Source organism: Telopea speciosissima, unplaced genomic scaffold (genome assembly GCF_018873765.1).
Source record: "Telopea speciosissima isolate NSW1024214 ecotype Mountain lineage unplaced genomic scaffold, Tspe_v1 Tspe_v1.0012, whole genome shotgun sequence".
Classification (NCBI taxonomy): domain Eukaryota; kingdom Viridiplantae; phylum Streptophyta; class Magnoliopsida; order Proteales; family Proteaceae; genus Telopea; species Telopea speciosissima.
In genome coordinates, this window is record NW_025317348.1 from 216,637 (window position 1) to 237,177 (window position 20,541).

General features: G+C 47.4%; 1 protein-coding gene across 1 annotated transcript; it reads left to right on the forward strand.

The window, feature by feature from the left end:
• The first annotated feature begins 345 nt into the window (after window positions 1–345).
• On the forward strand, window positions 346–3,600 carry LOC122647063 (NADH-ubiquinone oxidoreductase chain 6-like). Its single transcript, XM_043840580.1, is given in 2 exon segments — window positions 346–2,016; window positions 2,019–3,600. Coding segments are annotated over 2 exon segments (741 nt in total). The 5' UTR covers window positions 346–1,418; the 3' UTR covers window positions 2,162–3,600.
• The last annotated feature ends 16,941 nt before the right edge of the window (window positions 3,601–20,541 follow it).

Sequence of the window (20,541 nt, forward strand, 5' to 3'; positions counted from 1 at the left end):
GCGCTACTGAACTAAATTGACTACTCAAGTACCAAAGGCGACCGGTCCATGAGACCGCCTTCTTCAAAATATATATAAGGCGCTCTTTGCCCTGTTGCTTTTCGAATAGCCGTCAGGGACCTATGCTATGGGCAAGAAAAATGGGCGTTGTTGTTGGGAGGTCCAATGCTAAGCTTACCTTAGGTAAGCGTAAGCTATAACCTTAATTGATCAAAGATCTTCCCGTTCAGTTGCTGAAAGATATATGCTTATAATGTTTAAAAATGAGAAAAAACGACTCTTATATTATAATATATTTTTTTTTCTTTTTTGTTTTACGCTTTTTAATTAGAATTTCTTTTTTTATTTGTTTTTGGGTCTTTTATCTTTAAAGATTTGTACCTCTTTTTACTTTCATTTATGTTTGTTTGTTATTTTCAAACATTTTCTAACTTTCTTTATTTGACATAGTCCCTGTCGCGTATTGCGCGGATGATTCTCTCGATCTCGAATTGAGTGAGGCTGGCCCCCCGGGGGAGGCTCGGGGGAACCTGTCCCCCGATCTCTTGCGGAAAACGAGGCGGCCTTATACAGGCAATGGTTGCCCCTGGCGGCTCAGGAACCGGCTCCAGCCGGGGCGGCTCATACCGCTCACCCGCTTCCCGCTGGGGGGCCAATCCCGAGCAGCCTTGGCCTGACTTTGGGCCGCCGAGGCTGCTACCGGAGATAGCCCAAAATAGGGGGAGTACTCCGGATATCATGGAAGATATTTTGAGTACTCCGCCCAGTAGGAGCGAGAATCGAAGAATCTAAATTGGACCTAATCCAACAGATTGAGAATGCAGTCAAAGAGGGGGCAGTCATCAAATCAACTATGTCGATTTTAGTCTAATGACTAAATGGATCATTGATGATCAAGACGACGAGCGCCCCCCAACTCTCCGCTATATCCTAAAGCAGCTCCGTAGTAAGGGAGAGGGAAGCACGTACTAGAAAAGCATGCTTCAGGCATGTTGTTAAATGCCCTTTTTCTGTCGTCTTTGCCGAGCCTGATTTTCTTTTCTATGGACGTGTTTTGCTGGATAAGATAAGGAGGACCGCCCTTCGACGCTTCTTTCGCTGTATACCCCCTCCATCCTTCGGAGGTGGAAGAAAGGGTACTATATTTATCTATATATCTATATTTTAGGGCCCCAGAACGCTAAAAAGGTGGGGGAGAAGCAAGCCGAACCTCTGATCGACCTGGACACATAAAGAATTCTCGGGGTCGAGAGAGATTTGAGATTCCGTAAGTAACTCAGTGAGTGCTTTCTAAGAAAAGGGCTTGGCTTGGAAGAAGAAAATGAAATACGAACAACCGCGCTGGTCGTAATAGATCGACTTTCATGCTAGTTCTTGCTCCAGCATGAAAGTTCCATTTCAGGGAAGGACGACGTACCATGATACTTTCTGTTTCGTCGAGCCCTGCTTTGGTCTCTGGTTTGATGGTTGTACGTGCTAAAAATCCGGTACATTCCGTTTCGTTTCCCATCCCAGTCTTTCGCGACACTTCAGGTTTACTTCTTTTGTTAGGTCTCGACTTCTCCGCTATGATCTTCCCAGTAGTTCATATAGGAGCTATTGCCGTTTCATTCCTATTCGTTGTTATGATGTTCCATATTCAAATAGCGGAGATTCACGAAGAAGTATTGCGCTATTTACCAGTGAGTGGTATTATTGGACTGATCTTTTGGTGGGAAATGTTCTTCATTTTAGATAATGAAACCATTCCATTACTACCAACCCAAAGAAATACGACCTCTCTGAGATATACGGTTCATGCCGGAAAGGTACGAAGTTGGACTAATTTGGAAACATTGGGCAATTTACTTTATACCTACTATTCCGTCTGGTTTTTGGTTCCTAGTCCTATTTTATTAGTAGCCATGATTGGGGCTATAGTACTTACTATGCATAGGACTACACAGGTGAAAAGACAGGATGTATTCCGACGAAATGCTATTGATTCTAGGAGGACTATAATGAGGAGGACGACAGACCCGCTCACGCCCCCCGGTCGGCCGTGTTTGCGACCAGGGGAGGGGCTCCCGGTGGGAATGGGAGAGCCTTCGCTAGCGCTTTGGATGAGCACAAGCTCACCCTGCCAGCACTATTCAATAATGGAAGGAGACTTTTGAAATGATTGACCGCTGAACTGAGATGCCAGGTGCGGCTCAGAGAAGAGGAGCATGACATATGATGCTGTAGCTGTAGCAGCAGCCGTAGCAAGGCCCACTATCACTATTATATAATTTTAGCGAGCAATGAGGGCATGCCTCTAACGAGAGCTGTATTCAGAGTTGCGGGACCTATGGTGAGAGGCTAGAGCAGACCTCTCTACTAGTGTAGGGCTTGCAATCGGTCTTTTAGCTCGTTCATCTAATTCTGCTGGTCTAGGAGTGGCTCCCCTGCTTCGGGAGTCGCCTCCCCAAAATACGACGGCCTGATCAAGAGAGCCAGAAGCTGGGGCCGCCCGCCGGAGCTTCTTTCTATTGACTCTGTTTGTTTCCGGGGGGCTTGGCTTGAACCACTCCCATTGAGGCTGAGTAAAGAACTGAAGCTAGCAGCTCCCTCGAGTTCACCGGTGAGGCCCGGGGCCAAAGAATCAATGGAATTAACTTCGTCGTTGCGAAACGAGTCAAGAAGGAAGGACGTCAAGCCCCTCAGAGGCACTCGAGGATACCATTCTGATAGGGACTTAAGTTCTGTATCAGAACTGTACGAAAGAACGTGTTAAAAATCAAGGCAGCTATTGGCAGGCAAGCTACCTCTCTCCGTCCGGATCAAAAAACGGATTCTCGGCTCAGCAGCCAGAACAGACAGGACGCCTGTCTCCTGGAATTTTGGTTGTCCTGTTCGGATCAGGGCTGGGGCGTATGCCAGGTGACTTAGAAAAGGATAGGTAACCCGCTTCTAATAGTTAGTTTTTTCATTCGGGCTTGCACTTACCGCTATTTTTGGGGGTTTGATATTGTGGTAGTTGTATGGTAAGGTAGGGCTTTAATGGTATGGTAAGGGGTCAGGGGTAAGGAGTGACGCCGGGTAATTGGAGGTAAGGAACTGGGACGTGTTTCCTACCACGGGGATGACCCCTCCTGAGACTTATGGTGATCTATCTATATGGTCTCAGCCCGGGTCCTTGTACGCTGAAGCTGTCAAGTCCGTACGAGGCGCTGTAAGCGTTTCAGGAGGGCGATTTCCTTTTCGTGTCGCCCTCTTCCTCGCGTTCCTTGTGTCTATCTTTTCTGAAAGGCGGGTCTTCCTAGCAAGTAATAAACCTTGCTAGTCAGTCATCTTTGATCCTGATCGGCCGACCTTTCCGATCCCGAAACAAACATAGTTCGGCTCTCTTTTTTCGGTCATTCAGATGCAAAAATCCGTGAAGGCGACGAGAGATGCCACCTGCTCTTTCCGTTCCTTCTCTTTCGGAGTGGAGCACTCCTTCTTTCTTGGCTTGGTAGTGTTCTGAGCGAGCCTTCGCGTGACGTGAACGCTACCTATGAAGTGGAATCCGTCTGTCTTGTCTTCCACCTCATAAGGGAGTTGCGTTCCGAGGGACTACAAATCTCTACGGAACTTGGACATACTTAAAACTGACCCAATTGAGACCGTGGCCACACCTTGATCAAACAGTGATGATGTGGTCAACCCTGGATACGTGGCTGATTTATCAGGGGGAAGGACCACGCTAGTCGTCTTAGTGTGTGGTGTGTAGTGGGTGCGTCTTAGTGTCTTCTTACTACGAGAAAGAAAGACGAAAATAGATGATTCTCGTTCTCGAAACTCAACTCTTTTTCTCTTTCAAACTAGGAGGATTGGCATTTGGCCAAGATGTGATCTATCTCTTTCCTTGGTTGGAGTGGAACTTTGGTTTTCTTTAGCGAGGAACCGTTTCACTCGGCGGACAGTCGAGTGATCAAAGCGAAATGCTTTAGGCATCTTTTGAGCATGTTCAGCTTCCAAAATTCCTGGAGTCCTACGGCATTCTCACAGAAACAAAACATGGCTAGTAGATAACTCTTTGGTTATAGTTTTTAGCGATCAGTTCTTCCGCGGGCTTGGAAAGGTGTCTTTCTCAATTCCAGAAGTTGAGGAGCCTATGTAGAAGAAGCTGTAGAAGAGCACCACGGTTCAGGTCCCGACACATGGGGAAACATTCAGCCGCAAGGATCGTGAATCAAGGGAAGGAAAGAATGAGACCATAATTTGGAAGTCACCCCCGACCGAGACCTAGATGGCAACCTAACCGCAGAAGAGAAAGGGAACACCTCCCAGAGCCAGAACACAGGCGCCGACCTCTCCGCCACCAGCACAAGTGAATAAGAGAAGATCACGTCTCCGAAGGTGGCGGTATCGCCGTCTACAGGTCGAGTCACGAGATCTAAAGTGCAAGTACTCGACGCCGTGAATCAAGAAATTCGGGTGATAGACGAAGGCGTTGGTCCATCGGTGCCTTAGGGGCAATCATCTGCGCCAGTGTATAAAAAGACATTTGAAATTCTTACAGTTGCGAGGATAGCTTATGGACAAAAAATGAGGATTCCGGCGGCTTTTGCCACTTATGATCAGTGTTCACAAGAGAGAGACGGTTCCATGTCTTACAATGTTCAAGCAGCATTCTTGTCGGAAGGATTTTTTAGGAGGCCCGGACACCTACCGAACATCCCTGAAGGATGGAACAACATGATGAAGAAGGCGGCGAAGGTATGGAGGAAAATCTGGTAAGAGAACAAGGAGATCTCTGAAAAGGGGGAGGCAAGGAAGTAGATTACATGTTGAAGAGGAGACAACCCGCTCTTGGACTTAAGACTATGCGCGTCGCGTGCTCGATCTAGCAATCTTGGACAATTGTTTTGATGAACTGTCACTAAACTAAAAAAGAAAGAAGAGAACGTGTAATTAGAATACGTCTTTTGTAACTCTGACGGAGTAAGATAGACTTCTTCCAGCTAACCCTTGATCACGAGAACCGCAGGCGCGCCTCAGGGGCGCCCCGGCAAAGCGAGATTCTTCTGTCCAGCGGGACCACCCCGGTTTCATTTTCGTCAGCTGCACGCTTTGCTTTACATTACGAAATTAGAGATCGAATGGTTGCACGTAACAGATATAGAAGAAATATAAAGATTTCCCAAGCGACTTTCCTTCCTTCCATTTCCTCCGTCACCCAACCACTGCCCTTGTTCCAAGATCTCACTTCACGTATGTATCCGCCTCCTTTGGTTCGGAGCGCGCTTAAAGCTACAGGTCTTTGCTTTGCCCTGCTTTACATGCGAAAAGGTTCAACTCCCAAATCGGATAAGAGAAAAAGGGCTATGTAGGTAAAGGGTTCCGCTCCACTCGGGACATTCTCTCTCACTCTCCACTCTCCCCTTCCCCACCCGTCTTAGTGGGTGATTGGTAATCTTCCTCTGTCTCTCCTTCCTTCTTCTTTCTTTGCTTTTCAGCTTCATAATTGGGAATCAACTCGCCCTGCTCCTCTTTCTTTCTAGCGCACTGCTTTATTGCGCGCATTTGGTGCGCTATTGAAGAACATTCCTATAAGTGGTCAAACCATCTCCCCTGATCTACGACCAGCCTCCACTTTTGTTGGCTAGTCGATCTTCCTCTCTGCGAATTGACATTTTGATCACCCTCGTTGTACTTACTCTTTCGAAGGATCACCCGTTGAAGCAGCTTCCTTGAACCTTTCATCTCTCCACATCACTCTTAGGGATTCGAGTGAAGCAGCGGACAATACGACAGAGCATAAGCTAGCTACTTTTTTTTAATCTTTCTTGCCTGCTCGAAGCTATGGCATCCCACCGATCCTATCCGAAAGGGTGAGTTGATGCTAGGGTCTTGCCTTACCGTGATTGCTCAGTTGTTAACCGAGCTAAACCATTCCCACCGCCCTTCTTTTGAAAAGAATATTCATTTGCCCACGGAGCGGTGAAATTACTTTCTTTCGAGTGATTTGATTCATCAATAGGGGACCATCCCATACCATAGGAAGTTGCTTCTTGGAATGCCGTCGTTCAAGCACAGGCTGACCACTGATTCAATCTTCGAAGCAAAAGCCAGATCTTGCTACTAGAAAACCGAAGGAGCACACAAAGCAAACGAAGGGACTCACCAAGCAAGAACGTAGTTCTTTGTGTAGGCGGAATCGAGTTTCAAATCATAAGATGACGAAGTGACTGCACCAACGAATCAAGCTGAACACATGTTTGATCCACTCTACGAACTGAAAGCGAGATCTTGCAAAAGAAGGACGCAAGGCCCGGATCTGCTCATATGGGCTATGTAGGTAAGGGGACCGGCGCTATGATCGCTTTGAGTTCTGCTCGAAGTGCAACATGTATGCTTACGTGCGAGTTGCTATTCGGCCGTAGATCGGGTTCTGGCTTCTTCCCTCGAACTCCCCGAGTGGTATTTCGTAATGTAAAGCTAGTCTAAAGTAGATTCAGGCTACCGGCTACCCCTACCTAATAACAAAGATAGGAAAGAACCTTCTGTCCATAGGTAAGAGGTCTCTGCAAACAAGCACCCTTACTAAAGAAGCAACGGACGTTGCCCCTACTCGAGTAAGGCTTCCGTAAAGAGCAGAAGCACGGAAAAGGGAAGGAGAACGTGGAACATCGACTAAAGGTGGGTTCGCCTTCAACACCTTTGAGGTCTTTGGTCCAGGCCTGATTGCAAGAGTTCGGGCGAAAAACGAAGGAGAGAATACAAAGACTGAAGCCACATCTAGAAAGCACAAAATCGTCACTAATGGAGCTTCCGGAGAAAGAGCTGAAAGGCAAGTGTGGATTGCTGAAGCAGCAGCCTCACTCCGCTCGCCTCACTTGCTGTCCTCTCCAAGCATGCGAAGAAAGCCGGAGCGCGCTAGCGCGCCCTCCGTTTTCTCGCTTGACTCGCTTTCAAAAGTGTGACATTCCATGAAGACAGAGAATTCGGATAGTTCGACTAATGGTTGGTTGGCCGACGAATGTGTGGAGCCTGATAGCTCACTCAAGTGTGGGTGGACCACCTTACAGGGTGAGAAGTCAGGAATAAAAACCTACACTGAAATAAGTCGACTCTCGTTCGGGCTTCTGAAATGAACCAAACGCCGTTGACTCCAAAGACCGAAGAGCGAGTGAGCCCCTGGCTTCCTGAAGGGCAACCTGCATCCTAGCTCATAAAGGTGACAAAGGTTAATCGACTAGGTCGATAAGACGACAGAGAAGATAGCTCACCTAGTACTACTTTTCTCGAAGGAGTGAGAGAAAAGGAAGGCGGAAGCTGTCGTTACCTGGGCAGTTTGAATGGACAGAAAGAAGCTCCTTGAACTTGAACAGTGGGCTTGAGTTCCTTGTTGTCTTTGTTCGTTCGTTCGCCGATGGGGCTAGAGAAAATCCCAGTTTCGAATCGCACTAAGCCCAAGTAGAGCTAACGAGAGTCGCCTTGGTCCATGAAGGAAAAGCTCAAGCTCTATCTCCTTGCTCTGGTAGCTCAAAGCCCACCGGTACTGTCGACCCTACGATTGCTGCAGGATTTTCTTCATAAACGAAGCTCGCAGGATCTAAAGTTGAGTCTCGCTACAAGTCGAGCTTGAAATGGAAAGTTTAATGGATTAAGTCTCGCTCGCTTAGACAGGGGCGATATACGCAGGTCTTGTCTTGTTCTCTTTTCACCTTTCTAACTCCTCCTGCCAAAGGTGCGATGGGTTCGGGTGGCCTAACGAGATTAGCATAGCTGGTCTTTTTCATATGAACGGGAAAGAAGAGGCTGGGCTTAGGAGTACTTAAGAGCAAAAACCAAGCTGCGATAGAAGTTAGGAGCTCGGCTTTATCCTATTTTTCTTCGGGTTGATTTGATCAGGAAGGAAGGGATTTCTCGTAACAATAGGAGACAGACAGATCAGATATAGAGCACTAACCCAGTCAATCCAGGGTGAATCTCATTGTGCATCTACTTCCGCTCATCGAAAGTCTACCTCCGACTGAATCAATATCTCGTTTTCCCTTTGCTGCCACGGAGAGCGATGTTCCGCCTCTTTCTTAAACAGCTCTCGCTCTTCGCCTAAAGCCGAACCTGAACCCTTCCACCAAGAAGACAAGCGGAGCGATCAGTGTGATCAAGCGAGCTATCATGCTTTTTCTGGCTTCTGGCCTACACAGATCAGGTTGTTTTGTTTGGAGGGCGATCAGTGGGATCCCTCAGTTCAGCTATGGTTTTTATTCTTTTGCTTTTGTCGAATCCGAGTTCCTCATGCCATGAAGACCAGCCAAGCAGATGTGATTCTGTCTCTTCCTTTCACCGTGTTGACTCTCTCTCCTTGCTCGTTTCACTCCTTTCCGTGAAAAGCACACTAGGCACCAAGTCGCAGTGACAACGCCTTCCAGCGGTAGTCCTCCGGTAATCAAGCAAGAACAAACAATCATTCTTCGGAGGGAGCTTGGATTGTTTTCAAGTCAGGCAGATACGTGCTCCTTTAATACCTTTGATTGTAGCTCTTTGAACAGGCAGAGACGAACACACAATTCCAACGGCAGCAGGAGCAGGAGGTTTCTATTGAACCCGACACATCCACTGCACGATCCTTTGGAGCCGTAGTTCCGGGATTGGATTGCAAAGGGAGCGGGAATGCAAAGAAGCTCAACGAAGTCAAAGCCCGTTGGACCGTTGACCTAGGAACGATCCATGGAGTTCTCTCCGTCCTCCCTTTGCTTGAACTGGACTTTTCCGAAAAGGTGCTTGCTTTGGCGGCTAAAAAAGATTCGAAGACACTCCTCAGGCTACTGAACTTCACTTTCAATAGCGTTTGCGTGAGCTATCGCTTACTCAACTTGTACAAAGCTACTGAAGTAGCTTTGCCTTCGCTACAATTTCCTGCGAAACTTGCCTTTACTCAATAGGAAAAAAAGAACCTTTCATGCTCTCCATAGACATAGAAAGAAGCACAAGCCTCACACCGGATTCAGGCTCTTTAAAAGGTCCTGTCACTTTCCTGTCCCTATCTAGTCCACCAGCCAAGCCCAGTGAACCAGTCGATCCAACTTGGAAGTCGGAGAAAGACCATTTGAAACTTCTTAAAAAAGTCTCGTGGAGCTAACTAGCAGTGACCAAGACCCTCAAGCGAACAAGCCCAGTTGAACAAAGAAAAGTAGGCCAAGACAAGCTCCACGCTCAAGCTCTATCTCCTTCCTTCCCCCTTTTAGCTCTTAGGTAAGTAAGCTCCTTGCTCTTTCTCCGGAAGCTAATCCACCCCAATACAACCTGTCTGGCCTTTCACAAATCTTGCCTTTCTACCTTCCCGTTCCTTTCAGCGTCGACCTTTCGAAACAGTCATTTGACTTGCAGTCCAATTCCCTGGACTTGAATCAATGACTTAAGGCCTATTCTTTAAGGTATTATAGGCTGTAGCCCGGGCATTCCGTACATCGCTGCCGTCCTTCGTGACTGCAGGAAGTCGATGGTTGGATACACCAAGCCCCCAAAGCTAATGGTCTCCAACTCCGTCCTAGGCCTCCTTCTAGTCCTACTTCCCTAATGTTAGGTGGTAGCATGTCAGGCTCAGCTAAAGCCGCTCACACACAGCAACTCCAGCTGCAGCCGCCAAAGCAAGAGGGTAGGGGTACGTTCACAATTCTGCTACTAAAATGTACTCTTTAATGCTCCCGGTCTTTGTTGTTTAGCCGGCCGATCCATAGCTTGGCTTGCCGTCGAAACAAGCAGCACGGGGATGGCGCCATATACCTTACCTTTTCTCTCCTTCGATCCCGCTTAGCAGCCCCTCCACATCGCTTTCCTCCATCTCATCAACCCTTCCATTGATTTATCAATGCTTTCAAAGCCTTTATTCCCACAAAGCCACCCTCAACAGTAGATCCTGTTGATTCGGTTGAGGCGGAACAACCACCAATAGTAGCATCCGTTAAAGACCCATCACCAGCAGCGAGACTAGTGCCAGCATCCTTGCCTGTTCTAGCATCCCAACGCGTTAATCCAGCAGCGAAGGCAGAGCCCGATAGTCCAGTAGCCATTGATCTTGTCGATCCACCCGCATTAGTGGCGGAGGAAGAAGGCAGGGTCAAAACCTGCCAAAAGTTCTGAACCTTGCTTCAAGCGCTGGGTGAGTTGGGCTAACCGTGCCCTCACCGCTTTGGTCGACGTCACAGCTTTGGTCGGTTCGTTCTGGCGGACGAATAAAAGCCCGCTTTCTTTGGGGAGAAATCCTGTTCCCGAAGTGGTTGCTACTCGACTGGTGCCTTCATAGGGAGCCGCAGTAAAATGCTGCCTGAGCCGCATTAAAATGCCGCCTCTATGAGATCTCGGTGCGACTGCCCTGCCATAAGAGCATTGAGACTGTCACAGGTCAACCTCCAGGGGTTCGACTTCCGACTCCATACCCTTGGCTGGCGTGCCTGCTTTGTGTGCTTTCGCCCTCTCAACATTGCCGCCCTCAGATCTAACGGATGGTAAGCGTATAGTTTCCCTAAAAGCAGGGCCAGTCCATTTAAGCGCAAGATACTACCTAACGTTGGAGGACATAGGCTGAGCAGTGTCTTTCGGGGTTTATCGTAGCCCACGGAGCGGTAAGATTGGTTTCAACTAGCATATGGGCACGGTTGAGCACCGAGTCCTTAGCAATGGACTGCCCAGTGTGTAGGAGAAGGATGTTGTCGACGCTTATTGCTCGTGACGACCCCGCCGCCACGTAAGGTAATTTTTGAGCTCTGACAGAAGTTCGCGGGCTGCTGAAGGAAACTAACCAAACCAAGCGCCTTTCGAAGCGATCTGGTACGACAATTTATAGGGCTTCTCATAAATGTTCAGTCAGGCCGTCATCGAAAGGTTGCCCCAGCCGGCAGTGATCCAAATCATCATCAACGATGATTCGAAATCATCTATCCATTCCTACAGAGCAGGGGGTGCTTGACCCGTTGATTACAGGGGGTGTATCGAAGCATACATCCTAAGTCGGGGCATCCTGAGCCAATGCCAAAAGTCTTTGATGGTCGAAACCCTAGACCCTCAAGCTACTAATCCGACCTGGTCCCGTCCCATACATTAAGGGAAACCCTGTTTTTGAGCTGACGCTTGAGTTGGACAGGTAGCTCTAAAGGTTATGACCGCACTGCCTCAATCACCTCCTTGAAAGGGTCTCATCCTCCTCCGAACCTTTGTAATTGGCTTCGACCGTAGTCTGAATCTCTGGCCGCCTTTCGTGTGTCTCCTCCACAATATAAAAAGTGTTGTTTTCTACTGGCTGGCGTCCTTAGCTTAGGTTTTGAAAATCGAGATGTAATTAACTGCTAGACCATGTCCCCTCCTTTAGAAAGCTGGCTTTCAGAACGAGAAAAGCGCGTGAATGGCGAGCGCTGTGCTTTGTCTCTAAATAGAGACAAAGGCATCGTAAATAAGGACAGCGTGATTAGACCGTAAGCGTGGGGCGCGGCTGAGCACCGATAACTCATGACGGAAGGTTGGCCGAATGCCCGGTCGAAGAAGATTCCTGTCAGCGTTCCGTCCGCGCACACCATCGCGTAAGCTGGACTGGCTTCCCTGTGACAGAAATTCGTGTGCGGCGAAGAAAGTACTTCTATCTATTCTTATTTGAGACCTTTGCTGACCCCCTACGGGCCCTCGCCCGCGGCTTCTAACTGCGATAGTGTGGCGCTTGATATTTCACTTTCGGAACGAACCCAACGATCCGAAGAAACACATCTACTGAATACTCAACCGAGTTAGAAGCAAAAGGTCCTGACCTGTGACACTGAGCAAAGGCAGTTTCAGCCGCATCGGGGGATAGAGACGCATGGTAATTCGAATCCGCCGAATCAAAGGCGGAATCATTCGCCGAAGCAAGGGATTTTTCTTTTTCAACGAATCCCAGGCACGAATAATAAGAGTCGTCCGTTTAATCAGACGCGACTAAAAGGCAAGCCCGAAATCACCTACCTTTGGCTTCGGGTCCAGAACCAACAAAAGAAGGGAAAGGCGGGTGGTTGAGACAGTGTAGTCCGTTTTCACAAGAGTACGAAGCAACAAATTAAAGCACCCTTTTTCCTGTGGGAGGGCGAAAGCTAAGGAAGGCTTTTTCCAAGGGCGGCAGGCGGGAAAATAAAAATATGGTGTGTAAGGTAGGGCCAAAGAAGGTAGCATGGCTACTAGCGGCGAGACTAAATGCTTTAGTAAGTGGGCGAAGGAAGAATACCTGAGCTTCAAGCAAAGAAGGCGGGGACCTCGGGCCCTCGCAAAGTCAACGGTCTAACCGGGAAGACGTTCCGCACCTAGATGTACACTCTCAGGCCCTAGCCCGAAATTCTTACAACATTCATCACAGTTCCAGGCCCGTAGGAATGGCTTTCTCCTTCTCCAATTGTCGGGAGAGGTTGGTTTTCCGCTCCGGTCGTCCGGAATTTAATTTCGTAATAAATGTTGGAAAGGGTTCCAAACCTCTTTCTTATTACTCTGCTACACGAGCAGAGAAAGATAGGATCCCAAGTAAGTGTTGAAGGGCACGGGTCACTAAGACCTTTTGAATGAACTGTTGAAGTGAAGACTGGGGTCGTACCCTTCACATCAGGAAACTCTGGTCAACTTTCTTCCTCCTTTTCCGAAAGGTGTAATGCAGGCCACCATGCAGCACAAAGGCGCTCTTTGCCCTGTGGCATTGAGTCCGATTGCCCCTTTTTTTCTCTTGATCGCTTGCCTGCGCCTTTCCCGGGCGCCCCCCCCCCTTTGCTCCCTGGGATCAGTCAGTCCAATTAGATGTTGCAATCGATGGTTCCCAACCCCATTTCTCAAAAATCCCATTTCCTTCCATGATATTAGATGGGAAATTTTTGATTTACAGTAGTATCCGTTGAGTCATTCGCAGAAGCAGCTCTTTCAAAAGCACCCAAATCTGATGAAGGAACTGTGGAATCAGCGGTTTCTTTCATTCGCTGAAAAACGCACCGAGAATAAGAATAATCCGATGGATCATACATAGCACAGGCATCATCCTAAGAAGCGGAGCCTAGCCTAGGGCTGCTCTTTCCCTCTCAATCTGAACCGGCTGAAGAGGCGCTGTCAAGCCCTGAAGCCGAGGCCGAACTAACATATCCAGTTTATCCCGAAACAACGGATTCCTCACCCTCAGGAGCCCGAAGTAACTCATCCTCATCAGCCCCAAGTAACGAATCCGAATGCCTATCTCCAGCCGAATTCGTCTCATAAGACTGATCTACAGAAGCAATTGGATAAGAATCATACGCTGAATGAGCAGACGAATCGACCGAGGAAAGAGATGCTTACACAAACGAACAGAACCTAACTCTACTTCTTTTTTTCTTTCCCCTGCTGCTATCCTCTCAACAGGTCAGTTAGTAATGGAATAATCCCAGTAGTGGGATAGTGTCCAAGCTTTGGGCATTGGGCACAGCGAGAAGTTGCTCTGCTAGCCCTAGCACACTAGTTAGTAGTCCTAGCGTAGCGGCACTCCTAGCTGTCGGTAATGGAAGGAACAGAGGAAGACAACCCGCTTGTCAAAGGCGAGGAAGGACGACTGATTCGATTCATTCGGATCGATAAGAAGAAAAAAGAGTACCGGATCGGATCGAAAGCTTGTTGAAGCTAGCGCTCCGAAACATGGGAACAACAGGGCGGATAAGCGAAACTCACTCGAGAAGGGCGGCTCCATCATAGCTTTTTTCACGTATTGATTGAGTTGGCTTTTCGTTGACCTATTGTACCCGGAAACAAGGCTTTCTCCTATTCTACTATTTAACATTAACAATCAATCGGTTCCAGGGCTCGCTCCCATTATTCCGAGCTAAATAAGCTGTGCTCCGAAGCGGCCTGCTTTCTTGTGCGCAATGAAATTGAATGTGGTGGTTTGACTTAGTGTGAATTAGTCTTCTTTTACTGGCCTGACCGACTCGAATCGGTTGGGCTTTCGATCCGGTTGGTGTGCCGACATCCCGAATGGACGGACTCGTCAGTCTGCTTTTCCCCAGGTCTAAACGAGCCTCCGATCTTGCCCCACCAAGCTCTGGGAAATTGGCTAAGCGCGCCCCTACCAGTATGTACACATACTTCGATCGGTTTGACCATGGGTATAGAACAAAAGCTGGCTTTGGAGCGAATTCCCTGTTAGTGCGTGCTACCGTGGATTGTGACTGAGCGTAGCAACATTTAGCTGACCTAGTACCGAACTCTAAGCGAGTAGTGGCTTCTTATGAAAGATTAGCCCAATGCCTAAAAGAAGTGCGCTAAGACGTCTCACTTATTACTATTCGATTTTCTTTGGTTGGGTCAGGTTGAACAGCCGCAACCCTTTCATCCAGATCGGCTCGAACGGACTCCTTTTCAGCGATCGCTTGATGTTGCTCTGCAAGCTTTCGCTCCAGTTCGGCCGGTCCTCCATCGCTGTCAACTCTGTTTCCACTTCCATGCGGTTATGCGTTGAATCTCCTACCTGGCCTTCAACGCGTCGGCTACCATCAACAAAGCTACTGCTGCGGCACTCATCATCTCATTCATTTTTTTCTACAAACCGTCGCACTTGACGCAACTTTTCAATGTTAACCTGCTCTGCTTCAGGGAAGAGTGGATGATCTGCCAGCTCTTGCACCAATTTGTCAAAGTTGTTGCCCCCAATTCTGCAGTGGCATGAGAGACAGCAGCCCTAAGGTCCACCCTGATTTCATCTAAACTCCGTGCACATTAGCAGAATTCATTCCGCTCCGAAAGAGCCTTGGACAGAAAAGCAAAACGAAGAAGAGGTGGCTTTCCTGGGGTTTTAGTAAAGGATCTCCAGCAGGGAACGATGCTCCTTCTCATGCCCGTTTGCCAACATCCAGAGAACCCGCCTTCTGCTATCTTCCACTCCGAAGTTTAGGATTGAGTTTCCGATTTGGTTGGTGATTCTGAGTTGCCCTATTTGAATCAGCAGCTTGGAAGGGCTGTTGGATCGGGCAAGGTTAGGAAAGTCAGGAAGGAAGGGAAGGTTAGGAAGAATAACGCGAAGGGCATTCACTTGCCATTGAAGATGAAGAAATGCTTGCAGTTCGAAGTGTAGAATAGGGATTCAGCCACAAGAGATTAGTTTTCCTTTTGTCTCCGATGGCTACCTGGCCCCGTGCCCCGAATGAATAAATCAAGGACTACTACAAAGAAGTACAGAAAAGTGGATTTGTTTAGATGACCCTTCTCTGTATTTCTTTGTATATATAAATAACTCTTTTTTCTTTCTTCATACAGATGCTCCAATACGAGTTGTGCCTCATCGGTCTCCTCCCTAAGGCGTTGGTGGTGGGCAGCCCAGTTGCCTGGTCTTTCCCATTCCATCACATCTTCCAGAACGGAATCAGTGATTTCATGAACAACCTCCGAAGACGGATGATGCCCGTCAAAGGAAAATAGGGATCCGACAAAAGAATATATCTCTCCTTTCAAGGACAAGGAAAAGAGTCTATCGACTTCCCCTCTATGAATTGGTTGTACTCTTGTTCCGATGAGGCGCTCTCTTCGAGCTGTCCATCCCTATTTGCCCCTGATCTCCCCCTCAGGAATAGGAGGCAATAATAGAGCGCCCAAGCGAAGCGTCAATTCTTAAAGAGAGTACTCCCCTTTCTCTAATAATAAGGTAAGCTTGGGTTCCAAACCCCCTTTAAGAGATAGGGCAATCGTCACTCGATAGCTCCGTCCTAGCTTAGGAAAAAGATGTTTGGCCGAACCCCTATCTCTTGATTGATCTGATCAGACGCTTGCTTTTTCCCGCGTGCTTGTTCTCTTGATATTCTTTCTACAACTATAGATTTGGAGCCAATCAGGTATCACCGCGTGTCAAACTGTGTCAGGCGGGAGACAGAAGGAATATTCAGCCGATTCCTTTCCAATGAGAACTAGACACGCGTCCCATATCCCCATGTGCTTTGGGAAGCCGGTTGATCTGGGTTGGTTCCCGGCCACCCGGATCAAACGGCGACAAGACAACTAACAACAGAGATTGAACCGAGGGCTATCGGGATAGCCCGAGGTCAACTCGCTTTACCAAAGCGAGGCGCCGCTAGATGGGGCATCGAGCGACCCAAGATCAACATCAACAGAAGCAACAAATCTATGAACATCGGTGGTTGAATCCACCAACGGCGTCTACAACAACAACTAGCAATGGAACCGAGAAAGAAAACAAAAAGAAAAAGAACACGAAATAACAACCAGGGGTAAAAAAGACCCGAACCAGAAAGATCTTTCCTTAAGCTTAGCAAGAAGACGCTCTTGACGAAAACTTTACTACAAAAGAAAGGTAAAAGTCCTTAAATTAAAACTAAAAAGGTTACTGCTTAAAAGGCCCCGGTAAGAGGGGGTTAGTTATCTTAGGAGCCACCGACCGAGATGGGGTACCGGGGGGCCGGGAGGACTTGCCATGCCTCCGCCGAAACCGAGGATTTTTATCTTGAGAGAGCTCGGTTCCGCCAGCAAGCTGCATGCCGTATCGAGGAGCGCGGATTCTTTCCCCCGACTGTGGAATTTCGGCATGTGGGTGGTGAACGCGGGATGCAATATTCGATGTCGGTGTGTTAAGCATTTAGCGATCCACGATTCGTTGGGCGCTTCGGGGCCCTGTCAGTCGGCTTGCCAATCAACTGACCCGCTTTCCTGAGTCAACAGGGGAACTACCCCTATTCCGACTTTGAACAGGCTTCTTTCTTTCTAGCCTGTTCGTTTTGGCCTCACTCTTTCATAGGGGAGGAAAGGTCTCCTTTGTCAGAGGAAAAACCCTAGAGGTTATTTTTTTTTTTTTAATCGGGATCCTCTCCCCATGTGCATATAACTCACTTTCGGCACTTCCGTTAGTTCTCCACGTGCACATGTCCAAAAATCTTCTGGAACATCGACTCTGTACTTCTTGCAACTTCATCTCCAGAACGCAACATACCGGCTCGATACTCTGAGGGAAACTGGAACACGATAATGAAGAACGTAGCTTTACACCCTACGGGAGTTGGAATGTAAGCACGTCATCATCCAAATTTAGAAAACGTGGACTCTAGACCTAGAGGGAGGGTTGAAGATATGGAAGTAGGAACGCCACAAACCTAAATTTTGACTTGACTAACGTTCCAAAAATGTCGTTCACGCTTACTTACTTATGAGCAAAACGGGTTATAAATAATCAGCCCTTTGAATAACAAAGAGTACACCGTTCAAACGGAAGACCAAACGAAGATGGTGGGAATGAAACTCAAGATCTTCTGATTTTATCCTTAGGCCAACTCACGAGCTGGACTCGAACCAGCACCTCCGGATTAATTACATCCAGCTTTATACCAATGATCGTGATTTTTGGTTACCCGGTTCATCCTACGCGATTACACCCGGGGTCAGTCCCTTTACCCGACAAACGGAAAACCTAAGGTTTGTTTGATCTGAAATAAAAGTCTTTGGGTACGTTGTCCTTCTCTGAAATGGGAGAATCAACTTGCTGGTGGATCTCGTGCTTTCTTTTTTTGAGCACTTTTCAAAGTCAACCTGAAGGAAGCCTCGCGTTTCATTATTCTCCTTCTTGAAAATGTTTCTGAATTAGATCCTTGATTAGACATAAGAGCAATAACCAGCTCTTCCTTTATAGATCTGGTTAGTTGCCTTTGTGAAAGCCTGTCTTTCATCTGTCTTATTTTCAATAATGAATGAAAGGAATTTCTTATTCACTTCAGTGACGCATTCGCTTTTTTGAAGCGATGTAAAATTCTCACCCCCCTTTCTCAATATCTATATCTCATTTAAGATTTTATTGATTTCATGGTTTGTTTTTATTATCTTTCATATTCGAAACTTCAATCGCATACCGCTCTTGCTTTTGTTTTTCAATGTTGTGTTTCTATGCGATGCAAGTTTTTTTCGTTATAGAGGTCGTAATTTTCCTCTTCTTCCATAGGAGAAAGATTCAGATCTGGTAAAGTGTGAGTCCGACGAGTTGGGTTCGAGGTCGAGGTGGAAGGGCGGTCTTCTTCTGAAGAAGAATCATCAAACTCACAAGCGGCAACGCCGATGGCTGGAAAAAGAGGTTTTTTTTATCCAGCTGCAGAGAGTATAAAATTGAGAATCATAACCACACCCCCCTTGTCACAACAAAGGAAAGAAGGGAAAGAACAATAAGTAGAATGTGGTTCAAAAGGCTTCTTCTCATATATTTATTCATATGTTGATTTATGTTCATTCGCTCTGCTCGCGGAGCGGCATACCGAAAAGAAAAGCGTTATCGGATTTGAACTACTGAGTTGTTATAATGTAATTTTTCATTCTAATACAGTTATGCATAACAACACTCCTCTTCTATTCCTATGCAATTTTTAATTTTCATTTCAAGAGCCTTCGATGATGCCTAACCAGGAATAGGAAGCATAAATAGGGAGGTTTAGGAACCAGAAATGGATGTGGATTGGAGGGAACTACCATACCGCCTACTACTGATTGGTATAGGAACTCGAATAAAAGGGACCAGCACCATTCACTGGTAGGGCAAGAAAGCGGAAAGGTTGGGCTCGAGTTGCAGATTGACCCCTTATCCGAGAATAATGATAGGGCATTGATCGATCCAACCCAAAACGGATATTCTTGACAGTAACTGGCCCCACCTCGAAGAGATGGAAGGGCGGGTTTCCAAATTCATGGCTCTAATCCAAGCTGGTCTCGATTCGGAACTTGCAAGAAGCCTACCCACGCCTAAAAGCTGATCTCGATCCTCATACCATCTCCAGTTATTGGGCCTAGACGTGAACAACCAAAGGGGAGGATTCAAGATTCTTTCTTCATTGTATTTTCCTCTCCTTCCATCCAAGCAACCTTTTCCCTCTCTTCCGTTTCATTCCAGATCTCCCACCCTTCGTGGAATCCAATCTCGGGAAAGGTGGTTTCGATAGGGCCCCTATGACACTTCTATTGCCGAATCAAGCCGGCCTTCATGAATCTCCGCCCTACTAGAAACCAAAGGAGGTGGCCAAATAGTAGGGGACTTAGTATCTGCTCCGCCTCTATGGGCATAGGTTCGAGTGCAACACCGGAGAAAGAGTGAATGACACCGGATACGAAGTTCTCTATTCCGGTTGTTTCCCTCCCTCTCCCCTTCCATGGAGGTTAGCATCTAAGAAAGACGTTCAGCAATTCCAGCCAACCGTTATTCGATAGGAGATACCTTCCATAGAGACTAGATTGGGCTATCCCGCTTTGTCTAGAAGATCGGATGGATACGGAATAGAAAGGGATAGATGAAATGCCAGCTCTTCCCATCCAATGGCACAGAGAAATAGATAGGAGTTGGTCCAGAATTCGACGATACCAGCAGAAACTTGCTTCTTGCTGGCCGTGATAGAGGCATTCAAAGAGTAGGGAATCGATATGAGGTTGATTCGATTCATTGGTTGTGCCTCCCCACCCTGAATTACTGGATTTGTTCCAGCTAGAAAGGGCTATCCCATCCGACTACTAAACTCCTCTTTCATTGAGGGAAGACTTGCCAAGTGGACCGCATACTACTGATTGATTGGGAGAGGAACTCGCCCTTCCCCATCCATTTTCGATCTAGATTTCCCGAGAAAAGCAAGTTGGCACTTATTGCCTACTACGAATCGATCTCCCATCCTGTATTCCGGTACTCACGGGGATAGGCCTCGAATCAAACTCTTTCTATCTCGCCCCTATGTCCTCGAGAAGGAGATTGGTTTGGGATCATAGCACGAAATGCTACTTGATTGATAGATTCGGCCAATAGCCTAACTGCTTCGATTCAAGTTGCTGAGGATCGGATACCTATTGATTGGAAAGAGAGGCCCCCACATCCCACTCTTCATTCTGTTTTCCCTCGTTCCATGTGATCAACTCCTCAGGAGTCTGGAGAAGCGGATCCATACTCTTTCTAGATCGGAGAGGGAGAGCTCTATCTCTTTCTTGATCTGCCCACTGGCCGCCGAAGTTCTCGTTCTACCTTTCGAACCAATGAAAGCTATTGAAGGTTGGGGGTCTGAGAAGTGGTTGTTGGCATTTGCCTGCTCTATCATTCTTGATCGATGTGGACGATAAACGGATTGATTCCCACCCGATCTAGTCATCCTCAAAGCTAATGCGTATGTGATAGACTCGAGTCCAGGACTTAATTCATTTAAAAAGGGGCACTGCTTCCTCCGATCCTAGTCTATGAGCTCCCGCTCGCACGCTTTTCGGTGGGCAGTACATATGGCAGCCCCTTCGGTCATAAGCTCTTGTCTTCCGGAAGGATGGCTCTCCATCGCCCAGTACATAAGAGTGGGAGTGATTCATACTTGTTCGGATCCCGCCCTACTCTTATTATCCGCTCTTTTCCCCTTATTATTATTAAGAGCCCTTTTCCCCTTATTATTACTATTCCCCCCTTTACTTCTAGTACGAGCTTGAGCGCTAACTTGCTTTTCTGGCAGTAACCAGTTCTATACATCTGCCCCTCTCAAACCAGGAAATCCCATCTATTATATACGTGCCAACAGCTATACGGCGGGCAAGAATTCGCCCTTAACACTAACTCCCTTCGAGACT